General features: G+C 28.9%; 1 protein-coding gene across 2 annotated transcripts; it reads right to left on the bottom strand.

The window, feature by feature from the left end:
- Window positions 1–1,871: 1,871 nt before the first annotated feature.
- Window positions 1,872–27,270, bottom strand: LOC129975150 (probable glutamate--tRNA ligase, mitochondrial). 2 transcript variants are annotated; one of them, XM_056088111.1, is made up of 13 exons: window positions 26,860–27,269; window positions 24,772–24,882; window positions 22,315–22,362; window positions 20,891–21,061; window positions 20,249–20,329; window positions 19,953–20,140; window positions 17,408–17,462; window positions 16,249–16,359; window positions 12,944–13,104; window positions 11,707–11,770; window positions 3,669–3,792; window positions 2,178–2,332; window positions 1,872–2,083 (listed from the first exon to the last, which is right to left on the bottom strand). In XM_056088111.1, the coding sequence occupies exons 1-13, from the start codon at window positions 27,052–27,054 to the stop codon at window positions 1,970–1,972; spliced, it is 1,578 nt and encodes a 525-aa protein (XP_055944086.1). In that variant the 5' UTR covers window positions 27,055–27,269; the 3' UTR covers window positions 1,872–1,969. The 2 variants fall into 2 exon arrangements, 1 of the variants encoding a protein (XP_055944086.1); XR_008785021.1 differs by lacking the exon at window positions 1,872–2,083 and having other exon boundaries at window positions 2,192–2,332; window positions 11,703–11,770; window positions 26,860–27,270.
- Window positions 27,271–27,438: the final 168 nt, after the last annotated feature.

Genomic DNA, 27,438 nt, shown 5'->3' on the forward strand with positions numbered 1-27,438 from the left:
CTATAGAGATCTAATCTATCATAACTATCTATAGAGAAAAAAAATGTAAACTAGCTATGGCCAACCAACTTGTGAACAGTGAAAAATATTATAGACTTTAAATATACAAGGGGTGTTCAAATGAAAAGGTATGAAGACTTTATTCAAAGTATACACCGTAGGCCTGAGCACAGCGATCTTATTGATTAACAAGCCGAAGGATTCCTTGTTCCCAGAATTCCTGTGGCCATGATGAGACCCAATCCTTCACAGCATCCCTAAGTTTGCTGTCCGAGTTGAAGCGCTTTCAGATGTTTTTTCAGAACCATTAACTCTGATGTGTACTGTGAGACACTCCGAAGACTACGCAGGTCCATCAAGAACAAACGACCGTGACTACTCACGGAAGGTGTGGTTCTCCTCCATGATAACGAGTGTCCACACGTCTCCAGGGTCACACATGCGGAACTGACCAAGTTGAAGTGGGAGCAGCTCAACAATCCGCCCTACAGCCCAAACATGTTGCCTTGCGATTTTCATGTGTTTCGTCCCCTGAAAAAACATCTGAAAGGGAAATGCTTCAACTCAAATGGTGAACTCAAGAACGCTGTGAAGGACTGGGTCTCATCACGGCCATAGGAATTCTGGGAACAAGGAATCCTTTGGCTCGTTAATCAATAGAATCATTGTGCTCTGGCCTATGGTTTATAGTTTGAACAAAGTCTTCATTTATACCAACAGTGTCGTTTCGTACCTTTTCATTTGAACACCCCTTGTAGCTTTCCTGGCAGCAAAATTATATATGTTTAAATAGTTTCCTGTTACTAGTGCATTTGGTCAAATTCAATTTTATTAAAAAGATGCTTGTTACAAAGCTTAATTGTAATATTCGCCATTATTATCTGTGGTCTTTTGTTGTTTTTCGGATAAATGCTACCTTCCTGATAGAAACTCTGTGATTTTGAAGCAAAATAATCATCAAGTTACTTTTGAGAACTACTGGTTTTTCCTATATGATAAAATAATCTGAATAGATGACAATCGGAGGGAACCAAATCTAGATAATACGCTGCGTGCTGAACAACTTCCCAGCTTTAGGAGTAGATGAGTTTCTGAGTTCGTTTTGTCGTATGTAATCAAGCCTTATCATGCAGCAATATCATTTCCCACCTTCCTTCGTATGTAAATGATCTTTCTTCCACCAGAATTAATTTGATCAGTTGAGCCCGATAACATTCAACTACAACAATCTGCCCATGTTCCAAAGTTTGCAGTAAATGACTTCTTTCCAATCCCACCAGACTTTCTTGCCATGAATATTCACTTTTGCAATTGTTGATGATGGCTGGTCTAAATCAGCCTGTGCTTAAGACTATCATACAAAATCTGCTTTCTGTTGACCCATAATCATTTTGTGCAAAAAATTTCTTTGTACAGAGAAAACAATCATTTCTTCGGTTTTTACCGATAATTGACTGCTTTTGAGAAACCCATTTTCCTTCTATCTGTATCTTCTTTATTGCGTGCAGTGGAAGTTACATTGTTTGGTGAGTAACTCTTAACAAATTGTGCAAGGTCCTGAAGTTTGACATGAATTTTCATTCCATAAAACGTAAAAGTTCTTTGCCTTAATTTTTTTTTATTGCATCTGAAATTGGTTAGTCCTAGACTAAAATACCACAAAATCTTTTGAAACACTTTTTTTACTGTTGAATGACTCACAAATTGTTAACCTAAAATAAAAAAAATCAATTTCAAGCTTGAATCACTTTTTTTTTCCACATTTGAGAAAGAATGCAATGGTACAAGTGTTACTTATCGACATCATCTCTTATAAAATTGATATACATGAGATGGTTGAAACTTATAGCAATAAATTACGTATACCAAAATAGTGGATGAAATAGATTCGTTAAACTATGTTTTTTAATGCAACCAACTTTATACATATATGATGTATTTATTCAAACAAAATGTAAAAATTTTATTCCTAAGAATTTAAAACATTCAAACTATTTTCAATTTTTTCTACTGCGAAATTTAATTTTTCTAAACATCTCTTCCTTCCTAACATATCAATTATTTCAGCAATTCCTGGCCCATCCTGTAAAAAAAAAAAGTAATAAAGATAAAAATTGCAAAAGATATTTTCATATACAGTTATTCTTTTCTCATTAATTAATGAAAAAATACCTTACTTTTTGAGCAGTGAGAACAATTCGCATAGTCCGCATTAGTGATGAATAAGGCACATTCAGTTGTTTGCTTAAATTCTTCAGTTTAGGTATTAAATCCTTTTGATTGAATTCTGATTCAGGCAAAGCAAATAAGAAATTATGCACATTCTTCAAATCTGGAAATTTGAATAAAATATTTTATACAAGAAAAGAGGCAAGGGTTAAAGATAAAGATCATTCCATTAAAATCTTTCTCTACATTTCAATTTTTTAAAATTAATAATAATATGAAAGTTCTTAAATGCAAAATATGATTTATGAATGCTTAATGATAAATGATGAAGTAAAAAAAATATATATGTAATTCATTTATATGTAATCATTCAATTTAGATCATGTCAACCCAAATATTGACATAGCAATATCATAATAATAAAAAGTAAAAATTTATTTTTTAAAAGCCTTTTACCATAATTAAAACCATATAAATATAAAAAATATTCATATATAGTCAGGCCAAGTTAAATTTTCACTTCCACATTTAATATTTATATGTGTAAATTCTGTCAAGTTGTTCAGGGTAAAAACTTCATATATTGCTCCGGTTTCATTTTCTAACCAAAAAAAAAAAAAAAATGCATAGCATCGAAAATAAAAATAACACATCCTTGAAATCCTTCCATCCTTCACAACTTATGGGAAATGGAATTTAACTGCATCCCACAAAGTTCCATTACATTCGGATGAATATTTTTTTTGTCATAATTTTAAATTCCTTTCTATTATTCTCTATAGAAATAATAGTTGTAAAATACATAAAAGTTAATAATAGTTAAATAAACCAAAAAATGTTAAGAAGTAAAGGAAATATTCTAACAGTATGATTTGCTGAATATGTATTTTCTTATCAAGATTTCCCTAGAAGTACATTTTTCGGTAGATAAATATGAATGACTAAAACTAATTCACGATCATTCTTAGCATACATCGACGTCAAAGTACCCCCTCCATAATACATGGCAGGTTCATTCCCGAACATTTTGAAAATTATATTACTAGAAAATTTTAAGAGAGTATTAAAATATGCAAGATTTTTAAATTACAATAAAGTATGAAGTTTAATAAATTACTCAATGAAAATTTTATTTACTGTCACTAATATTATTAGCAGAATGACATTATACGAAAATACTTTTTAGAGCAAGGACACTCTGGAATGAGACGTGTGTGTGTGCAAACCATTGCATAAGATTATGAATCCTTAAACATATTGCCTGCATGAACAATATATGGCTTTCAGAAATAGAATATATTTATAGAAAAATTTCCAGAAATGTCTGTAAACTGCCAACAAAAACAGCATTTGTCGATTTCAATTTTTATTATTACTGGCACACACACACAAAAAGCTGGCCTTGTGCATCATAAAGGGGATAAAGTTATTGAGATCCGATCGTATAGCATAAGAAAATATGGAATCACTGCCAATAAAAAATAAAAATTGTAATGTACTTGTAATGACCGAAGATGGTATTTTCAGAGAAATGAATTTTTCTTCTATGTCTTTCCAATCTACTGCTGTCCACAAATACTCCATATCAGGTTCAGTCAAATGGTTCAACGTGTGCATTCTGTCCTATATAAGAATTATTACATTATTGTTTAATATACAGTCGAGTAATTAGTCAGTCTTTTTTTATCAGAAAGAACTTTCAAAAAGTTTTTTAATAAAAGAGAACAAAATTGTAAGGCAAATATTTATTCATGTTTGTTTAAACAGGAACAGGAATTCTGCAGAATTCTTTTGATACTTATAAATTACATATTTCATAGCTTAGGGTTGTGTTTTCTTTTCAAAAGTTTTAATATAATGCTTTATAATTGTTATTAGGAAAAAAACAGTTAATCTATTAGAAGTACTTATGAACTGTTGGCAAATAATTAGTATATGAGCTGCTAACCGATTTGCAGTCAAAACTAACAAAGCAATTAAATTTTATAAAATTTATAAAGATAATTCTCAATGTTATCTTGTAAGCTCACCAATAATTTTTAATACATTTATTAACCAGTAATATTAATATTTTGTTCCTCTTATCTATTTATACTGTAGTATCCTTATTATTCCCTATTATTAAAAGTGTTTCCATAACAATGGGAATTCCCATTTTAGAATATAAGATAAATTGGAAAATTCATTACATAATATACAAAGTAATATACTGTTGTATATTATCTTTTATGACAGTCGAGAAATCGCAAAGTAGATGATATTTTATATAATTATTTCATGAAACTTGAACGTATTATTTGCAGCTATTTAGAAATTTATTCCTTTGTGATATTAGTAGCAAAATGTGATGTTCAGAGAAATCCTTTGGACACTGTAATGAATACATTCTTTGACTTCGTCCAATTAAAATTATTGTCTTTTTTTTAACTCCCCCCCCCACCAAAAAAAATATGAAAACTAAACTAAATTAAACTAAGAAAATTAGTTGAAGATTTTTTAATTGAACTTCTGCAAACATTCCTTGGTCTAATTTTGTGCAATAAGATGACATTGATAAGTGAGAAAGATTTGATTGTTTTTCTGAGCTTCGGTAACACTCTCCGACACCTAGAGCATTGATCTTGGTTTCATAGTCCTGGAATTCCAAAGATTCATTACGATTGAATATATATATATATATATATATATATATATTAATTTCCTGCCATCGATGTGGCCGATCCTAAACTTTTAAACTAGGCATCACGCATATGCTGAAATTCTGATTTGGCTGTTTGTAATCGATCAGGAGCTAATCGTCTAGGCTTAGAAAAACAGGTGGACAAGATGCTTCAATGTAATATTTTACATTAAGCTTGATTTCTTTCGGAAAGGAATGAGGCTTAACGATTTCAGAAAACTCTCATAATACATAATGAAAAATACTCTAGCCAGAAATAAGTTTAATTGAATGAGCTAAAGATGAGACAAGTCTGCAATGAGTTTTTAGTTTGGCCGTTAATTATCTACTAATTTTCTGTTACAAAGATTAGGGGAAATCTTGAAATATTATTTTTAAAAATCAACTCTTATGATAGATTGAAACAGATGCAATTAGAAATGGCCATCGAAAATATCCTTCTCAAATTCGTCTAGTATCATAAGTCTCTTAATATATACACTGATGGGAGATGTGTTCACTCCCGACAGTTGCTATATATTATTACTATTCAGTCTTTTATCCTCAGCAATTGATGCATTAAATATACTAACATCAGATCCTGCATCCATGAGAAAATAAATATTTGCTCATCTGTCTTCCATAAATAAGCGACGTGAAATATGATGCAGCGAGGAGATGATCGCTTTTATTCTCCGCTGGAGAGTTTTTTGAAAAACTGCATAAAGAAATGTATTCCCTTGCTATCTCCTGAAATTTCCTATAACAACATACATTTGACTCCCTAGGAGGGGAGTCAAATGCTTGGATAAGAGCGATTCCTTAATCTCGTTTCGTAGAGTAAAATCATGGATTCATTTATTAACCCTTTCAGTTTCCTGAAGAATTCAATTTTCACTGGATGAAAATATACATTAGTTGACAGGGAAGCACGTGAAGAGCTCATATTGAGGATTCGATCAGCGACTTCCGCTGCTTTTATAGAAGTTATTGGTGTATTGGAAGTTAAAAGTAGTTTGAAAAGGTGCTGGCATTTACGCCGGATTTACACTCGGCCAGTAGGCAGCGTATGCATAGAAAGGCTGAAAAATGCTGTTCGGCCGATGTCAAGTAATTGTCTCGACGGGACAACAACATGCCGCTGTATTTTATTTTATTATTATTTTTTTTCTTACTTCGCATGCGTTTGTAGAATTTGGCGTTTTTTTGGCGTGAAAAAAATTGATCACTTATCTTAGATTAATTCTGACATTTTTTTTTTTTTTTTTTTTTTTTTTGCTCTTTCTTTTTTCTGATGCGAGATTGTATTTTTTCCCCCATTTTATTTGCCGTTTCTTTTTTATAATTTTCCAAATTTAGGTACGATTACCTTTTTTCTTTATTAATTTAACATGTTTTTTTGTGTAAATATCTATCATTTTAACACGATATGTGAAGAATAGTGTGCCCCCGAGTTTGTCGCTAATATTGCCACCCATCGGAACGCTCTTCTAGCAACCCTAATGCTATTTTGTTTACTACTTTTTGCAATGGTTGAGTTGTACATAAACTACAACTATATTATAAAAAATGTTAAATTAAAAATATTTTTTAATAATATCGATTAAAGATTTTAATTTTGTTCTTTATTATAATTAAAAGTTTATTAAATAAAGAAAGTTAAGCTTATAATTAAAAGTTATTTTCTTCTTTTTTTTTTAATGTGAATACGATCAGAAAATATTTATTCTTTTGCAATTTTAATTGTCACTAAGCGCTTTAAAAAATTGTCTGCATTCTCACTTTAAAAGACAGCTGCAATTGAATTCTTCGTAGTTCTCGTAATTCTTTTGGTGTTCAAACGGTTGGTTCTCTTCATAATTTGTTATGTCGGGAGTATTTCGAACCTGTAGAATGGATGAAGGATGAGTTATATATATATATATACAGTGGCTCAAAAAATTGAGAGTACACCTTACTTTTACTTGATAAATCCGACTTTCAATATAAATAACACATTACCAGGATGTGCAAACATGTTTTTATTTTTACACATAACAGATGGTTTAATTTAGAGTAAAAATAAAGAAAAAATTAACGAAATTCTTCTAAATTGAAAAGTTTCAGAAGCATTTTAAATAAAAATACGCAGAATTTTGCCTCAAAAAATTGAGAATACACCAATGAAATTTTTGCAATATCACGCATAGAAACAAAGTGTCACTGTTAAATTGCATGTCTTTTGGCTCTTATAATAACCTCTAAACGTCATGGTACCGATTCGACCCATTTTTGGTGGTATCTGAAGATATTTTACCCATTCTTCTTCCACCACTTGTTTTAAATGGGTATTGTTTCTAATTTTGTGTTTTTGAACCACTTTTTCGAGTACGGCCTGCGAATACTCAATGGCAGTGATGTCGGGGTACTATAGTGGTGTGTGTAACTACTGTTTACAATGAAAAAGACACTACATTTTGACGTTACGTGCATTTTGTTTGGGGTCGCTTTCCTGCTGCAAAATGAAATTTCCATCTAAATCCAAATTTTTAACACTTTCCTTTAGATTGCTGCGACCATATGGTTCATCCAACTTGTTGCAGAAGCTTTTCAAATCATATACAGAAGTATAAGTGCTGAAACTATGCGAAATGCCATCAGACAAGCTGTATATAAAAGTAGCATTGTTAGAGAGAAACCGTTCATCAGCTTGCAAATTCAGAAAAAGCATCTGAAGTTTGCAAAAACTCATCAATTGAAGACCAATAACCTTTAGAAGAAAGCATTATTTAGTAATGAAAGAAAACTCAACAATTTTGGCAGCGACAGTTATCGAACTAACTATATGGAGAAAGCCTAATACTGCTTTGAATCCCAAAAATTTACATCCTACAGTTAAACATGATGGTGACTCCGCCATGATTTGAGGTTGCATGGCTTCATCTGGGGTAGGTAATTTAATTTTTATAGATGGAATTATAAACGATATGGTTTATTTGGATATACTTCGCAGCAATCTAAAGGAAAGCACTAAAAATTTGGGTTTAGATGGAAATTTTATTTTCCAGTAGGACAACGACCCCAAACAGAATGTACGTAACGTCAAAATATGGTGTCTTTTTCATTGTAAATAGCAGTTGCACACACCACCACAGTACCCCGACATCAATACCATTGAATATCTGTGGGCCACACTCGAAGCAATGGTTCAAAAAGTCAAAATTAGAAACAAAACCCATTTAAAACGAGTGTTGCATGAAGAATGGGGTAAAATATCTTCAGATACCACCAAAAATTGGTCGAATCGGTACCATGACGTTTAGAAGCCAGTATAAAAGCTAAAAGACATGAAACTAAATACTGACACGTTCTTTCTATGCCAGATATTACAAGAATTTCATTGGTGTATTCTCAATTTTTTGAGGCAAAATTCTGCGTATGTTTATTTAAAATGCTTCTGAAACTTTTCAATTTAGAAGAAATCCGTTGATTTTGCTTTATTTTTACTCTAAATTAAACCATTTGTTATGTGTAAAATTAAAAACATGTTTGCACTTCCCGATAATGTGTTATTTATATTGAAAGTCGGATTTATCAAGTAAAAATAAGGTGTACTCTCAATTTTTTGAGCCACTGTATATATATATATATATATATATATATATATATATATATATATATATATATATATATATATATATATATATATATATATATATATATATATATATATATATATATAACGAGTTGATGAAGTTAGGAAAGGATGCTTGTTTGAAATTTTGTATGGAGAATGTTCCGATTGCTTCTTTCTCCGTTCTTTTTTTTCTTCTTTTGGTTATATACTGTTTCTGTTATCCTTATGTTCAATGTGCTAGCGAAGCTACTAGGTTCCCGCTCCTGCTGCTAGCGAGGCTGTAGGATGATTTTTTTAAGTTAAAAAATTCTGCCCGGTGCCTTCTACAGATGCCGTCCTAATTATATGGCGGGAAATGGCAACCGTAACTGTTCCGCGGAAGTATTTGTTTATTTTGTCCGCTATCTTTATTGGTGACTTGGCATTGTTGGCGCAGCAGGGAGCACACTATAATTCACTTTTACCCCATATGTAGTGAAAGAGAAAAATCCAGGGACCCCAAAACGGCAATTTATAGCCAAGCATGGAATGTCTGAATCTATCTTATGAAATTGTGGCAAACATAAATCAGTCCCTTTTTACACATGCGCTGCATACTGGCTGAGTGTAAACCCAGCATTCCAAGTTCCAGCATAAGTACCTTCGGAATAGTAAGTGAAGCGACTCGACGATTCATAGTCCTTAATAATTCGGAAAGCTTTTTATCCCATAATTACTCTCTGGATAGCAATTTTCGAATTTCTTGCTGCGAAGGCTCACCAGATCATTGAATAAGATGCATTTTAACTGCAATGTACATATCTATTGCTTCGGGATCCATGATGATATCTCGTATCATAGCTACGACTTCCGACGGCAAATTCGACGTGATGTAGTTGAACTTCGTTACACTAAGGTCACTGGTTTCAGTACCCCAAGTTCAAAAGTTCTTCCGCACAAAGCAGACCACATACAGTGTCTCACAAAAGTGATGGGTCACTTGTGCTTTACAAAAGGAAACTGTAATAAAATAAATTAAAAAAACATGTACAAACTTTTTGTGGGTGTGTTTCATACTAAAATTTAGTAACAATTATTACATAACATACATTTTGTCAAAATATTAATTTAATAAAAATACAATTGTTTAGAACGGAGCAAAAAATAGCTCACATAAGTGATGGGACACCATTAGATATGCAACAAAAATCGTCTGAAATAAACAATAAAAATACTTTTGGTGGTTTTATTTTTACTCAAAAACAATAATTTATAAAATCGTCTGCAGTATTTCTCTCCATTTTGTTTTGGAATTTTTGTGTTTTTTAGCTCTGTGCAGCCATGAATTCTAAACGAAAAGAAACTTCGCCTTAAATTCGAAAATTAGTTATTAATTTGCATATTGAACGTGGAAAATCTATTAGAAAAACTGCTGAAACAGTTAACTTGAGTCATTCAACAGTTTTCAATATCATTAAACGATATAAAAAGAATCATATTATTCAGGATAAAAGAAGACCTGGCCGACCATCAAAGCTATCCAATGGAATAAAGCGAATTATCGTTCGAAAAAAAAAATCCAAGAAAGAGTGCTCCTAAAGTTGCTGCTGATTTACAAGCATTATATGGAATAATTGTTAATCCTGAGACTGTTAGAAGGGTAATTCGATCTGCTGGATATCACGGTAGAGTAGCCGGGAAAAAATTCTTCGTAAGTGAAAAGAATAGAAAACTCAGACTAGCTTTCGCAAAATCCAACATAAATAAGAATTCTGTTCTGATTACTGGAATAAAGTTATATTTGCTGATGAGAGTAAATTTAATATATTTGGTTCTGACGGCAGAATCTTGGTGTGGAGAAAACCCAGAGAAGAATTTCGCAAACAGAACTTGGTGCCAACAGTAAAACATGGTGGAGGAGGAGTTATGGTATGGGGGTGTATGTCGTCCTCTGGAGTTGGTAATCTTGTTTTTATTGACAGTATAATGGATCAGTACAAGTATATTGACATTTTAAAGCAAAATTTGAAATCTTCAGCACGAAAATTGAATCTTCATAACGATTTTCTACCAGGACAATGACCCCAAGCACACTGCTTTGAACGTTAGACTCTGGCTGCTGTATAACTGTCCTGAAATAATAAAAACACCACCACAATCTCCAGACTTAAATCCCATAGAGAATATTTGGCAAGAATTGGAATCAAGAATTCGCAAACACACCATTTCTTCAAAACAACAATTAAAATCGATGCTTCAAGAAGAATGGGGTAAAATCACTCCAGAAATCACAAAAAAATGAGTCGAATCCATCCCAAGAAGATTAAATCATGTTTTAAAAGTAATAAGAAATCCAACAAAATATTAAAAGCTTTTAAAAAGTAAAACTTTTGGATAAATATTTGATGGAAGAGTAAGTGCATCACTTATGTGAGCCATTTTTTGCTCCGTTCTAAACAATTGTATTTTTATTAAATTAATATTTTAACAAAATGTATGTTATGTAATAATTGTTACTAACTTTAAATATGAAACACACCCTAAAGTTTTTTGAACATGTTTATTTATTTATTTTATTACAATTTCCTTTTGTAAAGCACAAGTGTCCCATCACTTTTGTGAGACACTGTATGTGGATCGCTGAAATTGTAAGGAGGAATTTTTATATCAGCCATCATTGGGAAAATGAAAACGACAGATACGATTTTTTTTTTCCTCCAAAGTTATCGTCAAAATCACCATTCCGGAGAAATAATAGTGTTCATCAGAAGGTTGTTTTAATATCATATAGGCAGTTTCAAAATTTTCATCTTCAGATTTCAAAACAAACTGATTCATCCAGATTTTAACACTTTTATTATCAGTTCTCATTTCCCCATTTAATCGTATAAAAATAGAATTATTTATTTTTCCGTTTTCGCCTCTTAGCAAAATTGCTGGCACATGCTCAAAGGTAAGACCGCGTGTGGAGAAATCAGCATCGCCACTACAATTTGTTAATACCTATATTTATTGCACAAAATATGCAAAATGATCAAAATTATTAAACTAATAAGTATTACAAAATAATTTTAATAATAATTGCCTAATGTTTACATTGCCTCTAAGTCAATGACATCGGAATCTGTACGTTGCCTAGTTTTTCCTTTAATGGCCCTTAATACTGAAAAAAAAAGCTTATAAAAATGGCCAGATTGTACAGCCTACTCAATTTATATAAACCATATTTACAATATATATAAAGATTGTTTTAAAAATTTAAAGAAAGTTCCAACTTACTTGCCTTGTAACAGAATAGTATTTTTTGTATGTACGAATCAGACAAATTTTTCTCCTCTTTATTATACCTGCAATTAAATTATGCAAAGTTTTAATATTTATATTTGGAAGTAGTTAAAAAGGTCTAAAATCAGCTTTCAAATAATAATAAATATCCAAGTCTATAATTATTATTTGACAGAAATAGTAAATATATTACAATTAATAACAATTAATTGTAATATATTTACTATTAATTGTAATATTTACTATTTTGAGTTTTTAAATATTTTATTAAAAATAATTATTTTATTTAAAGATTATAAAGATTATTCTATAATTAAAGATTATACAATAATTATTTTAGAATTATTATTAGAAAACAGCCATATAAAGTAATAACTATTCATTGTATTACATAATAACCATTATAAAATAACTAAAAATATAAATATCGACAACGAAATTTAATTTTTTTCCAACATAAAATCGGAGACTTCCTAAGATTGGTTTCTGGGGTACTAAACCGGCTGTAATTACAGCCCTGCTTTCTTAATTTAACCCACTTTGATTTTCTTTAATTGTTATATATATAAGATTGTAGCTGGATTACACATAACCACAAACCTATCTAAAAATGCCGATTTAGAAAAGTAGAATCAAAAATTGAATCCTTCCACATCATCTAAAAGAAACATTTTCCTTTTGTGCCTGATACAGCCATTTTTTCCCCCCATCAGCGAGCATTTTCCTTCTAGGAGGAAGAATGTTGCTTTCACTGAGATAGCCAATAAAACACTCTTTCAAAAATTCTATTAAGATTTGGTCTTCGTATGTTCTTTATTATATAGTAGCACACTTTAGAAGAAAACATTCATTTAAAAAAAATAATAATAGTAACTTTAATCTTCATATACGTTAAGTATTAGTTAGATTTTATGATAAAGTTTTAGAAACTCTTGTCCTGAAGGACTGAAATTTGTGTAGGCATATTTTATATATCATCAGCTTATATCATAATGTAGAGAGAAAGTATCTAACTGGTGGCAAGACATTTATAACTTGGAAATGGGGAATACCCGTATTAGGAATACAACTGATGAGAAATTGCTGACTCCTTATTTCGATGCGAATTTGACAATTTTAAAACAATTGAGTTAATAAAAGTTATATATACTTCAAAAAGCAATAACAAAAATAAAAATTATTTATATGATAGCTCTATAATTTTTTATCAATAAATAATACAGTCCCTTTTTTACCTTTCACCATATTTTTTCCTAAGGACAGTCCTTAATTCTTTTATTAAATTGGAAAGTGTTTGTTCACTTGACAACTGTTGGACTAAATAACTGTGGTTAAACAAATCCAATTTTCTTAAATCAACTATACAGGAGCCAGTGTTGACTTCTTCTAAGTTGAACTAGAGTAAAAAATTACAATATTAATGTAAATTTTTTTTTAAAATATTAACAAATACTACATTTTTTATTAATTTAGAATTTAAATGTAATACTATGCAGCAAAGCTTTAGAATTATGAAGAAATAGTATGATAATACTGTATACATCTGGAAGAGACTATTGCTTTTCTTAAGTAAAGTTTCCAGAGTACTCACTACTATTTATATCTCAATAATTAATTTCTAGACTGCTCCAGAAATTGAAAAAAAAATTTTTAATAACATAAAGAATAATGATTTATGATTCAATAAATGTAATACTGAAAAAATTGCGAAAGTTATGCTTGCCGATTTGAAGGATGTGACACGGAGTTCTTGAATTAAAGGTTCTTAACCTCCGGACTGCACATGATATGGGTATAAACATGGCATTGAGATTACTTAGCAAGTGGTTGTGCTTTATTAAGTGAATATTTATCATGGAACAGTAAACTGATTATAACTTATATTTTGAGGGGGAGGGGGGAATAGCGGCAGTGGTCTCCCCAAAACTTTCTCGCATACTCTCTCGTAAAGACATCATCCCTGAAAATGCCTTGCATGGAATTGGCATAAAATAGTTACGAAAAATTAGTTTTTGACATGAATTTTACATTTTAATTAAATCTTCCGTGTCATCCTTGGCGGGTGTTTTTTTTTTTTTTGGCAATTTTTCTATGTCAAGCGGTTAATTTGTGTTTGAGACACAGTTTTCTCAACCGACTGAAACCAAAATTTGACACAAAACAGCAATTGTCGTCACAAAATCCCGTACCAAATTTGATATATTTAAGTGGTTGCGTTTTTGAACTATAGCGTTTACATGTTTTTGAAAGTACAGACCGACAGACACTCTATTCCTTATTGGTTTGAATATAAAATTTGATAAGCATCTATACTATAGATGATAAATCTGTATACCGAATCTATCTAGCTTTCTTCGTTTTGTAATTATCGTGTTAACTTATATTCGAACCGCCGGACTTCCTCAGAACAGACTTTACTCAAATTTTGATAGAAATCTACAAATTTGGTGTAAAGACCGTATATCGAATTTTAACCGTCAAACTCAAAACGTTTTTGAGTTATCTTTATCGTAGACAGACTGACGGGCATTCTATAAAAATGAGTATCAGGAAGGTGTAAAACATGGCGATTCGTCAAAATCTCGAGTTCGAATTTTTGAATGATAGCAATACTTTCTCTTCAAATACTTCATATACGAGAAAACAGATGAAGAAAAAAAGTCAAACAATTACACCTAAAATTAAGCGAATCATGAAGCTCTGAATATCACTATTTTAGACCCTTTCAAAGACTGTCTCGGGGAAGATACACCAATCAATGGACAGCACTCGCTCAGAACAACCATTGAAAAATAATAAAATTCAGCCTTTAAAAACTTTTAGTCGTAGATGGGCGGAACTTTTCCATGTTAAAGTATCAAAAATATTTTCTAAATGGGACTGGGGAATTGTACAAAAAGTATATTCCTTAATTTTTTTCAACATTACATTCATAGTCTCAAACAACATAATACTTTATCTTATTGAAATATTTTTCCAAATGAAAGTCAAAGACTAACTATAATAGTTAAGAAATTAGATATGGGCTAAGATTAGAGTGGATGCCTGCATATGTATTTATATATAACGTTAGATTAATGGTTTTTGTACTATTGTAAGAATTTACCGCCAATGAAAAATAGTCATTTATTTTAACTTAAGTGATTAAGAGGAAATTTAAATGTGGTTTTTCGATATTATTGTCAGGGAATCCGAGGCAGGACCAATCGAGAATAATGAGATGTATAAACTCCACTAAGAATATAAATAAAAAAAAAGGTGAAAAAGCAAGTTTTTTGTGTTTTAACAATTTGGAAAGGCAAATTCCCTTTACTGGGAGTAATGCCAGTGTCAAAACTAAAGAATTGCTTGGGGAGCAGATAAAATTGGAGTAATTGCATACTGATAACCATGAGACATCCTCACAACTAAGAAATTAAAATGTTTCTAAGTTTGAATTTCAATTGATAAGAGGTACATTTATGAATACTGTCAAAATAAATATGCATATATATAATTTAAAACAGTAAACAAAATTTGATTATTAAATTTTTTCATTAAATTGTACCCACTATTTGAATTATTTCCATGATTTTTCCTTTCATGTTTAAGAATTGCTTGATTTAGAAACATTTGCTCCATTTTTTTAAGACAATTTAAGTTATAACTGTACACAACAAATATTTTTATAGGAAAAAGTAATTTCTTATTTTATAGTTTCATCCTATAAATGTATTCGAGTAGGTATTCTAATAATTATTTTTAGAAACAGAGAAATAATGATTCCATTTTCAAAATTTATCCTTAATATTATATAAGAATAAATTCTTATATAATATTAAGTTTTCTTACATTATATAGGAATTTCTTATATAATATCTTTCATTTATTTTTTCAGGTAAATAATTGTGCTAAAATCTTTATTTAATTTTTGAATTATATTCTAAACCATTCCCTTTCCTTGAACAACTCTCTTGGAAATATTTGATTAGAGTGCAACAAGTTAAATTCCAATCCATTCCCTTTCCTTTAAAAATATTTTTGGAAATGTTTGATTCAAATGCAACAAGTTGAATAAATAAATAAATAATAATTTATAAATTTAACTATAATAATTTAATTAATTTAATTTTTAACGTACTGGTTATAACCTCAAAAGCAATTAAAACGTTCAATTACACTTTACCAAGGAACTAAAATTTCATTATGATTTTTAACATTTGCAGATGCAAGTTTTCCAAGTATAATTCCCTTCAATACTTAGAAAACTTACACCTAAAGCATTTCACGCCAAAGAGTTTCCATACATTGAACAAGCATTTCCAAGAGTTTCTTTTGCATTAAAAACAACATAAATTTACTATTATCTCTACCTTTCTTTACTCCAGTCTAGCAATTTACTAGTAATTATAATTAATAATATCTAAATTAAATAATTACTTCAAAAATTAAAACCGCTGGATAAATTCTGCTTTATTTATCCTCAAAGAAATATCTTTCAAATTCATTATTTAATAAAAATGACACAATAATTTAAAAAAAATAATCTCAATAAATTTACCTTGGAGCATAATGTATTTAAATCATATGCAATGCAACCTTCTTGCTTTCCAAAACCACCACCAGCAACAGCTAAAAAATTCAGCAAAGCAATGGGCGAGTAGCCTTTTTCCTGCCATTGATAAAAGAAAATGAACAAATTAATTCATAGCACTATTATTAAATATAATGTAACATATCTTCAAAAAAAATTCAAATAACCAAATTATTTAACTTTAAGTATAATCTTGTTTCTTTTTCTCATATCAAAATTTATTTCTTGTTTTCTCATACAAAAAAGTTAAAATATTCAATCAAAACTTATGTTTTCCTAAGAAGGTAATTATTTTATTGTTACATTTTGATTATAAAAATATATTATAATTTTGGGGAAAAAAATCCCTTTGTATATATTTACACCTGTCTTACATCTATAAAAAGATAAGAATTAATTCAAAAACTTATTTCACACACAATTTCAAAAAAATGCTACTTTTTTCGAAAATATGGTGCAGATTTTAAAATTATCTTTGTCCAAATACATGGTATACATTTTCAAGAAATTTCAATTTTAATTAAGCGTATTCACAAAATTCAAAATTATTTTAATTGAAGTGAGATCTCACCTTAACCAGAATATATTGAAAACACATTATGTTTTCGATTTATTAACTTATTTCAAATTTAGCTGTAACTTTATCAACAGCACCATGTTCCAGCTTTGACTTTTTTCTCTAATTGCAATAACTTTCACAATACAATATGTCACTTTCTGTCAGTTAATTGCGTTCATTTGGCATATCTTCTTTCCAGCTAAATATTAATTTCATTAAAATTGCCCATTTTCTTAAAATAATGTGCATAATTTTTTTATTGTAAAAAAATCACTCAGTCAAAAAGAATGTATGCCCACTAAAATATATTATTTTTCAAAAACTATCACAACTGCATTGCTAGATTATTAATTGTATGCCTGCTTCAATAATAATTAACATATTTTGAAATGTCTACATACTTTCTGACAGAGAAGATATTTAATTAAATTCAAATACATATTTAAAAAATATATATACATACAAAAGCAATAAGTGTAAAAATAGCTACAGTACTTAATTATTATTTGGCTTTAATGTAATTATTGTACAATTTAATTATTTTACAAAAAATATGAAATCGTTTACCTTAAAATGTTCAATTCCAATAGATTCTTGACGTTTCGATAATTTGCTTCTGTCACTATAAAAGGAAAAAAAATTATTTTAACACTGTTATTCATAGCACATAAAAATTCTGCTTGAAGTTTTTAAATTTTTCATTCTAAATATCAGATTTTAGATACATGGGACTCTTACATTATTTATAGAATTTTACAATTATGACTGTAAAACACTTGAAATAAGATTCAGAAACACAATAAAAGTAATTAAAGTAAACACAATAATTTTAATTTACTCCTTTACTATGTTTAGAAATTTTATATTCAATGTATAAGAATAAAGAGTAAAAAAAAGCAATAAAGTGTGCAAAAAACAAAAAAATTATAAATATTCAAATTTAATAATGGCTTAATATATGATGTTTAAATAAAAAGAATAAATTTTCCATGGAAAAAAATGTATTTTATGCCAATAACATATGTATAACAACTTTTCAAAACTGTAGAATAAAATAAACATTTTTGGCATTCTATTTAGAATGGAGTGAAAAAAAAAAAAAAAATGTTTGTTTTATTTTATTTTCTAAGATAAGAAAACCACTTTGAAAATCTCTTTCAGCATTCTTTTACAAAATATTTACTGATTATGAGAAAATAGTTCTTAAAATATATAACAAAAACACATGTGAATAAACAAAATTAAAAAAGGTAAGAATATTTTAAAGAACAGATCTCATACAATATTCTACTCATAAGAATATATCTTAGGAAGGAAATATAAAAATAATAATAATAATAATTTGGTAATGAAACGTATGGTTTTGTCCAAATCACTATTAATATGTTTCAGACATACTAATATCATCAGTTCAGACACATATTTTCAGACACAGCATTGAGTTAAAGATATTCGTTTAAAGTTTCTCATGACCACAAATGTGTCTCAAAGTTACTTCCAAAGTACATTAACTTCTACAATCTTCTAAAAAAAAGCTAAGCATTAAGTTACTAATAAAGAAAAGAAGTTCAATTTTTATACTTTTAAAAATTATACTTTCAATTTCAAATTTAGTGACAATTTTTCTTCTTAAATTATTTATTCAATGATTTTAATAAAGTTCAATAATACTTTTCTCCGAGTTATTTACTCTGCAATAAAAACGCAATCTAAAAATGTTTGAAACCATCTTGACATGTAATCATTGAATGGAAAAGTTAGTTTAAAAGCAGCATTTTAATTAGTTTTAAAGTAGTATTTTAATTAAACTTTAGAAACGAATTCCAAATGGATGATAGTAAAGTTAAAATTCATTTTGTATTGAAAAGTTATTTTGATATTGAAGAAATTTATAGAAGACTGATAGATAAATCCTGCTTAAGGGTTTAAACAATAGTATAGTGATTGAGCAGCAAAGGAAATAACCTCTGGAACTAGTCTTAGAGAGTATCATGAAAATAAAACATTAGTACATTTAGACCAGTTTTTTAAAGCCAAATATGATGAAAGGGAAAAAATACTAATACCATGCCCAGGCACCATTTACACTTGCTATACAACTAATACACAGAAACTCACTATACTACTGAACTGAAGGATTGCTTGTTGGAGATTTCTTCCTATGAAAGGCTTATCGTTTATGCGAACCCAGTACACATTTAATTCATAGGGATCGCATATTATCACACTGGTATGTCATGGAAGTTTAGAAGATGTTGTCTGCAATATCAAACCGGGATTTGGAATCATGTGACTAGTTTTAAAATGCTTTCATATTTCTTCGAAATGGAATATTAAGTTGTTGCTGTCGTGTGACAAGTGCAATAAAAAAATAAGAAGAAAAAAGAGAGAGAGAAGGACAATTAGATTAGAGCATGTAGAACAGCCCTGGCTACATCTTCAGCTCTATCAGAATAAAGAATATCCCTGGTGCAGGCAATGTCTATTTTAAAGAGGGCTGAAATAATAGAATGGCAGCTAAAAATATGCTCTGTATCCAGCTGCATGTCTGGGCAGTGTCTGCATTCTTCATAGAGTCTGGAACCATTAAGCATGATACTCATGCCTCTCAGGTACCCTGTTCTGAGTCTTGCAATTGTGGTTGTGATGTCACTTTTATAATTTAGATTTTTCAGGGAGAATTTCTTTCAATTGGTACAGAGTCTCTGTCTTGCCATGCCATTAGCATCCAGAGCAGTTGTAGATAGAGGGGTGGGATCCACTGCTCTGGCCTCCTTGGCAAAAGCGTGGACCTGTTCTTTTCCCTCAATGCCCACGTGGACTGGAATCCACTGCAAGGTGCACAACATCTTCATTGCCACAATAGAGAACAGAACAGCATCAATATTCTGGGAAAGCCCTATCTTTCCACCCTGAATAATTTCTAAAGCTGATTTGCAATCTGAGAAGATTACAATCCTATCTGAAGGAATCTGCATGAATATTGAGTTAACTAACTGAATTAAGAATTTTTCAGATTAATGTAGTAGAAATATTAACATGCTAGTTAGAATCAAATAATTAACGATAAATATGAACTTTAGAATTACATTAAGTGAAAAATTTTCAATACCTATTAGTTAACAAAGGTAAATGTGCAAATTTGGGTGGCTGCCAACCAAGAGCCTGGTGCAATAAAATATGCTTAGGAGTTGATATTAACCATTCAGTCCCTCTTAAAACATGGCTAATTTCCATTAAATGATCATCTACAACTGAAGCAAAATGATACGTTGGAAATCCATCACTTTTCATAATAATCTAAAAGAAAATATAAATTTTGATTCAAGAACTATCAATCTAATATTATTATAAGTGCAATTCAAAAATTACTACATTTTGCAGCAAAGATTAATAAATTATTCTTACAAAATCTCCTTCATTTTCTAACACATCATAGCATTGTGGTCCAAATACTATATCATTATGTGATATTGGTCCTTTAGGAATCTGTTAAAAGATTTATCCATAAATGAAATTTTATAGTTTAATGTTAAATCACAATAGTAAGTTTTCTCTTTACCTTCAATATAATGTTAGAATGATTTCATAACTAATCACTAATAATAATTTTTCCAAGTTAAAAATGGTATTATAAAAATTACAGGTATAAACAGCATTAACAGTTAAATTCTTTTTCAGTAAAACTCTTTCTTTAGTTTTATTTACTTCAACATCATATAGCTGCAGTTGGGAAATTTAAAAATTCTCTGTATAACCTAATGTTAAATTAAAAATTTATCTATTTATTAAAACAGAACAGATATATTATAAAATAGATATATTATAAAACTTGGTAATATGAATTTATTAAAGCAAAAAAATTAAATAACTAGTGCTATTTCAAAAAAAATTATAAAAATGTTCGCAATCATTGCATTTTTTTATTTCTTAATTGTTTTAAACATCATTTTTTTCTTTATTTGTGACAAATTTAAAGAATCTTAACCATACAAAGTTGGTAGAAAGTTATGCATTTCAATTCTCAAATGTGCCAATATCTAAATAAACCTTAAAACGGATTGTGAAAGGTTTCTTCTCTCTCAGTAGCTGTTCTATCTCAGAAGGTTCTAAATGTCTGCACTTATTATCATAGCCACGACTTTCCCTTGTACGCAGAGCCTCTTTACGTAAGATATCCAGTCTAGTTTCAGAACAAAAGCAGCGATATGCAGCTCCAGACTGTAAATCAAAATAAAATACCTTAAAATATTCATGTATATTTAAAAATTTATCATTTTCACAACAAAAAAGAATTTAACCTTCCAAGCAGGCAAACTGTCCTTTTTTTTTTTTTTTTCCCCTTCTTTCTTTTCTTTTTTCTTTACATATTTATACAAAAACATAATAACAAATTTATTTGTTTATTTACTTAAAATTTATAAGATATTCCTGATATTTCACAATTTTAATCGTATAATGAAATATAAGTTCCTTTATTTTTAAAACGCATTCCTAAGATGTCATTGCCATTTTATCAAAATTGTAAGAGGATTAAGAATATGATTATTTTCAACTAATGCTCCTTTCCTTTTTTTTATTATTTACGTAATTAAAAAAAATATCTTATATCATTGATACTAAATTTTTCAAGTGCTCATTTAAAACATTAACATTTAATATTTGTTAATTAATAAATTTTCATCAATTATAAAATATAAATATGAAAGCAATTTATGATTTTTCAAAGAATGAATATAATTCAAAAATTTTATTTTTCTAAATCAATCAAGCAAATTTCACATTAAATATTTCATGACAGAAAGACATTCACTAAAATTTTGTCATAATTCACTTTTACAAGAATCAATATGTAAACAAACAAAATTTGTCATCACTAATACATAAAACATCAATGAATAAAGAGTAAAGATAGGCAAGAAAATTAATAAATTACAATTATTTTTAATAACAATAAAAAACTAGTATAAAAATGGTAAATTTTAAGCATTGTATACAGATCTAATAAAAACATAAAAGAATCAAACTTTTACAAATAACAAATGCATAATATGCAAAAGAGGATAGAGTGCTGAAATTTTAAAACATGATATGTAAATATTAAAATTGTACATAAATTGGTAAAAAAAAAATTATAAATAAAAATCAGAAGGAAAAATTTGTGTAATTTTTATTAAAAGTATATTATATATAATGTATGTGATATTTTTAATATAATTCTAATTAATCTTGTGATACAGAAAACTTAAGCAATTATATACAATATCTATGCCATTATCCTAAAACCTATTGTTCCAACAATGAATAAAATGCATCATATATAATGCTCTTAACATAGCAAAATCATGTAATATAAATAAAACTAAGTTACTACAATAAATAAATAATGAACTGTTGGAGCTCTTATTTAAATAATACAATTGAATTGTTGATAAAAACATAATCTTCAATATATATCAAAAAAGATTAATTACCTCCAAAAGCAATTCTGTTTTTTCTCGATATTTCTCTAATCTTTCAGACTGCAAAACAGACAAAAACAAGTTATATAAATTTCATATATCATTTACATTAATAATTAAAATATATTCTATAGATCCAAATAGATAATAAATATAAATATTCATTCAGTCTGCAGCATTAAACAAAAAATTGACAATAAGTCTTTTATAAAAGATTTGTTTCTTTGTTCTTGATTCTTTATCCTGCCATATGGAGGAGGTCACTTTGATTGCATTCAAAATAAAATTTATAAATATTTTATAGCTATTTTAGCAGGAATTAAAAATATTTGTGATATAATTGAGTAATGGCATAACAAATCAGTATGGGTCTTCCAGCAAATATTTAGGGTCAATCAATTCTTCAGACCTAAAGAGTATGATAATAACAGTTTCTATAATTCTATGCAACTATACAGCTTGCTGTTCATAATCACATCAATGGAGTGGTGCAATTCAAAATTTATCATCAATGTGAAAAAAAGGCTGAAATTGGAAGGCTAGATATCTAATTGGTCTTAATGTTTACTCTGTAAAATTTTATCAGACAGTTTGGATTGGTACTCTGTGAATGTTGATGAGAAGGCAGAGGTTTGATATGCATGAATTGGGGGAAGGGGCAAGCATTCACTTATTAGAATGAAGTTTGCATATATGACCAAGCTAATGGAGGAGTAAAAAAAAAAGGGAGTGCTACCACTTCATTAGGATACTGGGGAATAATTGCGAATGACTGGTTTGATGCAGTTGGCTCCAAAGCCAAGTCTTTAGCATTTGCCGCCCTACACCAATGTCCTTGTAATGTTTATTCATCTGTTTTGTTCCACTAGGGGACAACTCAGATATGGGAATGAGAAATTACAAAAAGTAAACAAGTTTTTACTTTCTTAGAGGTAAAGATGTGGGACTCTGCTGCCTCCATGTCAATGTCAGGTGGTAATTTCTGCATGAGTGATAGGTATAAAGACTGTAATGGAATAAGGCATTCATCTCAGTGTTTGACGGTTTGAGATGAACCTATCTTCATATTTTCTCGAATGCTCAGGCATGCCCAGGGTGGTTCACATTTGTGGTTAATTATTAACTGATCACTTAAATAATTATCAAAACAAATGATTAAGCATTATGCTTATTACTTATTTTATCATTTCCTCAAATAATTTTTAGATTTAAATCTTCAACAGGTTGTTACTTTTTCTCCTAGAATTTTTCACCTACCATTAATTTTATTATATAATAAAACAATATGCTAGATAAGATATTGCTGAAATGGGTTCCAAATTTTCATATGCCAAAAAGGAACTTATGTGCCATTACTATTAATATTTTCCATTTAGCATAGAATGAGAAGGAAGATGAAAAGGAATTTACAGAATGTTCACAAACTAAAATATAAAAATATCAGAATAATATAATTTTCTAATGCAAATAGAAGATTACATTTTTTCATGTTAATTCCATTATTCTATGTAAAACAAAGTAATGCCAAAAATAAAACATGTCCAACTTGACTATATAAAATGAATTTGAACTTCAAAAAACAGCTTAATCAGAATTATATTGCAAAGCAAAAGTAATGTTTAAGTTAGAATTAATTAAATAATAAGCTTGTTTGTTTTTTAATCTAGCTCTTAAATAGAAACATTATGGTGAACTCTACACCTTTTTCATATCAATATTCTGGTTGTCTCATTATGTGGATGGTGAGTCAGTGCAAATATTTCTAACACCAGGTTTGGAGAGAGAAAAAAAAATATTTGGTATTTATGTAATCAGAAATCAAGAGAGGCAGAGGAAAGCAATAAAAAAATGTTTACATAGTAAGCTCTAGATGACATTCATCCATAATATACAAACCACACATTTTTTACCACCACATTTACAACCATTTTTTTTTTTTTTTTTTTTTTTTTTTTTCAATTTTACAAACACAGTTTTCTTAAAAGCAGTAAGTTGGCCTTGATTGATTTTTTTTTTTTTTTTTTTTTTACTATATTATTATTTTAACCTCAACTTTATAAAGATTCAAATCACTATCTAATATATTTTCAGAGAAAAAAAGAGAGAGAAGTGGAGCTTCTAGAAAAGAGAGCTTCTACAGTGCAATATCACTGTATTTCAAACACTGTCTCACTTTTTCTAGCCAAAAACCTGATCCCCCCCCCCCCAAACATACTTTACTTTTAAAGTACTCCTACAAATAGTACCTGAAATATTTAGTTTTTCAGTTAGAAAAATAGCTATTTATGTGAATAAAAAAATATTTTCAACAACACTATAGCAATCCATAAGGTTTTTTAATTACATGACTTTTATATATAAATAACAGATTTATAATTGATGAAATATTTGTGTTTGATATAACTAAAATGGGAGGAAAAAAGTCTGTAATCTATTACAATAACATAAATTCATACAAAATAAATTTACCTGAACATAAGGACCAAATGGTCCTCCTTTTTCAGGGCTCTCATCAGGAATTAAACCAGTCCATTCTAGCATACCATTTAAGTTTTCAACAGATCCTGGTTTGATCCTCTTCTAGAATATATAAACATTATTTCTACTTTTAAAAAAGTATATAACCAGACAAAGAGCTAGAATTTCAGATAAATAGAATTTTGTAAGAAAATAAGCAGAATATTTAATAACAGTTTAATTTAACAAAACTATTAAAATATTTAACACACGTTTGAAAAAAATTTGAATACTATAAAAACAAAATGCTAATTTCAGTTTGCTCATTTAACAGCTACAAGAGAGTTATTAAAATAAATCTCATAATTTTGTATCAACTAAATGAAAAAAACTAAGAATTAAACTGACATCGCAATCTCAAACACTCTAATATTAATAACTCTCTCTCTAATAGATTTAACTTGGAAAAGATCCATTTCCAAAATCCATCTTTCATGGAATTGGGTCTTAAATTTACAATCGTCTAAACTAAACAATAAACTAAATCATGGTAGGATAGAAACTAATTACGATTATAGATAGAATGAATATTTCTTTTTGTGTTACTTGGGGGCTAAACATATCTAAAAGAAATTATTTATAATAAAAAATCATATACATTAATATTAATAAAAGTTATTTATATTTGATATGAAAAAGTGTCTAGTTTTTTTATGAAGATTGTGTTTGTGCATTATCTTCAACTCCTTTAAGTTGTTTTGTGTAGCCAATCAGTATATGGATTTACAACGTAACATCCAGGATATATCTTAGTTAGCTAAAGATACCTGTGTACCAACCAACTAATTGAAGAATTTCTCTCATTAAAACCTTTTTTATAATGGGATAAGATTGTAAAATAAATGAAAAGAGGAGTCTCAGAAATGACAAGTATATGAAGCCCATGCACAATAGAATTTCCAAGTACTATATCAGAAGTCTGTTCATTAGGTTATATACAATAGTTTCTATTTGCAAGCATACAAATTTAAACAATTCTAAACACAATAATTGCAGCTCAACAGTTTAATTTGCAAATAAAGTATTAAAAAACATTGAATTCAGCTCCTATTGTCTTATGGATGCATTGTTATAAATGAATTCCCCTACAAGATTTACAGAACAGTTAAGTTATAACTACCATATTTAAGAACTGAATCATATTTATTGAAAATAAACAGACATATAAAAACATAGTATAAGGTTAGGGATGCACATTAATAGAATCTATCAATCCACCTTTTTTCCTTGTAAGAATGAATAGTAAAAACAGATACATTTACTTTAGAACATTGGAGAACTCTCCTGTTTCACGAATTATTTAAACTTTCAATGAAAATGCAGAATTAGCCACTGCTTGGTGCAAACAATTCTGTTTGCAATAATTTGGGCATTTTCAAAATTTCTAACAGAAACTAAAGAACTTTTACATCTTGTCTTATGGATTTACAACCTTTCCAGATGATATTATGCAAAAGTGATAAAAAAAATTAAAAAAAAAAAATGCCAAAAAAGGCCCTGCGTCAAATAAGCATGGAATTCTAGATTTTAACCAAAATTTCATCAAGCAGCAAGTTTATATTTTGCCACACTTCCAACGAGATGTTACTAGACTATCGGATAGAAGAAATGGGGTTCCAATTCCAGATCTGTTTTTATTTTATTTACTTGGAGCTTCATTAAAATAAATATATACCAGCACAATATTAGCAATTTATATACCCTGGCATAACATGCTTTCTATAGCAGTCAAATTAACAACACTTCAAATCCACTAAATGCTTGGAAAGAAATAAGGAACCATTTCAACATCTGTAAAGCTAACGAGTTACATTATCTTTCAAACAAATTTCAGTAATAGTTTTGTATAGCTAATTAAATTTATAATCAATCATATGTGGTTTTCCCTTGTAGTAAGTCATTTCCCCTATAAATGTAAAAAAAGAAAATAATTTTTTTAAATCTAATATGTCCCATTATCGTAGTACATATACACTTTATTTTCACAATAAATGATTATAAACTCATCAACAAATACCTTATAGATAATAACAAACTTACTCGATCCGTGTCTTCGATACGAAGAATGAATTTTCCTTTATTTTTACGAGCAAATAAATAATTAAACAACGCAGTTCTCAAACCTCCTAAATGTAAAAACCCTGTTGGACTCGGGGCAAATCTAACGCGGACATCTCTCAGTACAGTACTGTAATATCTGACAGATACAATTTTGAAAAAATAAATACGTAACATTACAAATTGATAATTATTAAAATATGAAAAATATCAGAATTTCAGTTATTAATCAGCTTAAAAATGATATTATTTTATCCTGATCATCGAAGACATATTTTCCTTCTATAACAAAATAAAACATTCAAGATTATTGCAAACCCGTGTAAACAAACACGCTTGTTTACAAACAAACTTGCAATCATTTCATTTCAAACCAATGAAAATAATGTTGCCATATACCTAATAAAATAATTTAAAATGTATCATATTCGAAGGCTTGATTGATTATTTATGATTATATAATATTTGCTGCACGTGATTTCTGCAAAAATTACTATTAGTGAAAGAAAAATATTACTTCTGTAATCTCTCCGAATGATCTCTTCGAAACACATAACAATC

This window comes from Argiope bruennichi, chromosome 7 (assembly GCF_947563725.1).
Source record: "Argiope bruennichi chromosome 7, qqArgBrue1.1, whole genome shotgun sequence".
Taxonomy (NCBI): Eukaryota; Metazoa; Arthropoda; class Arachnida; order Araneae; family Araneidae; genus Argiope; species Argiope bruennichi.

What these genes read in the sequence shown, in the direction of transcription:
- LOC129975150 (XM_056088111.1), bottom strand. Translation starts at nt 27,054, where the DNA reads ATGTTACGTATTTATTTTTTCAAAATTGTATCTGTCAGATATTACAGT. An exon ending in CATTTGGTCCTTATGTTCAG is followed by an intron (nt 22,363 to 24,771) that starts GTAAATTTATTT and finishes TCTGTTTTGCAG; the next exon opens with TCTGAAAGATTAGAGAAATA. An exon ending in TTGTTCTCACTGCTCAAAAA is followed by an intron (nt 2,084 to 2,177) that starts GTAAGGTATTTT and finishes TTTTTTTTACAG; the next exon opens with GATGGGCCAGGAATTGCTGA.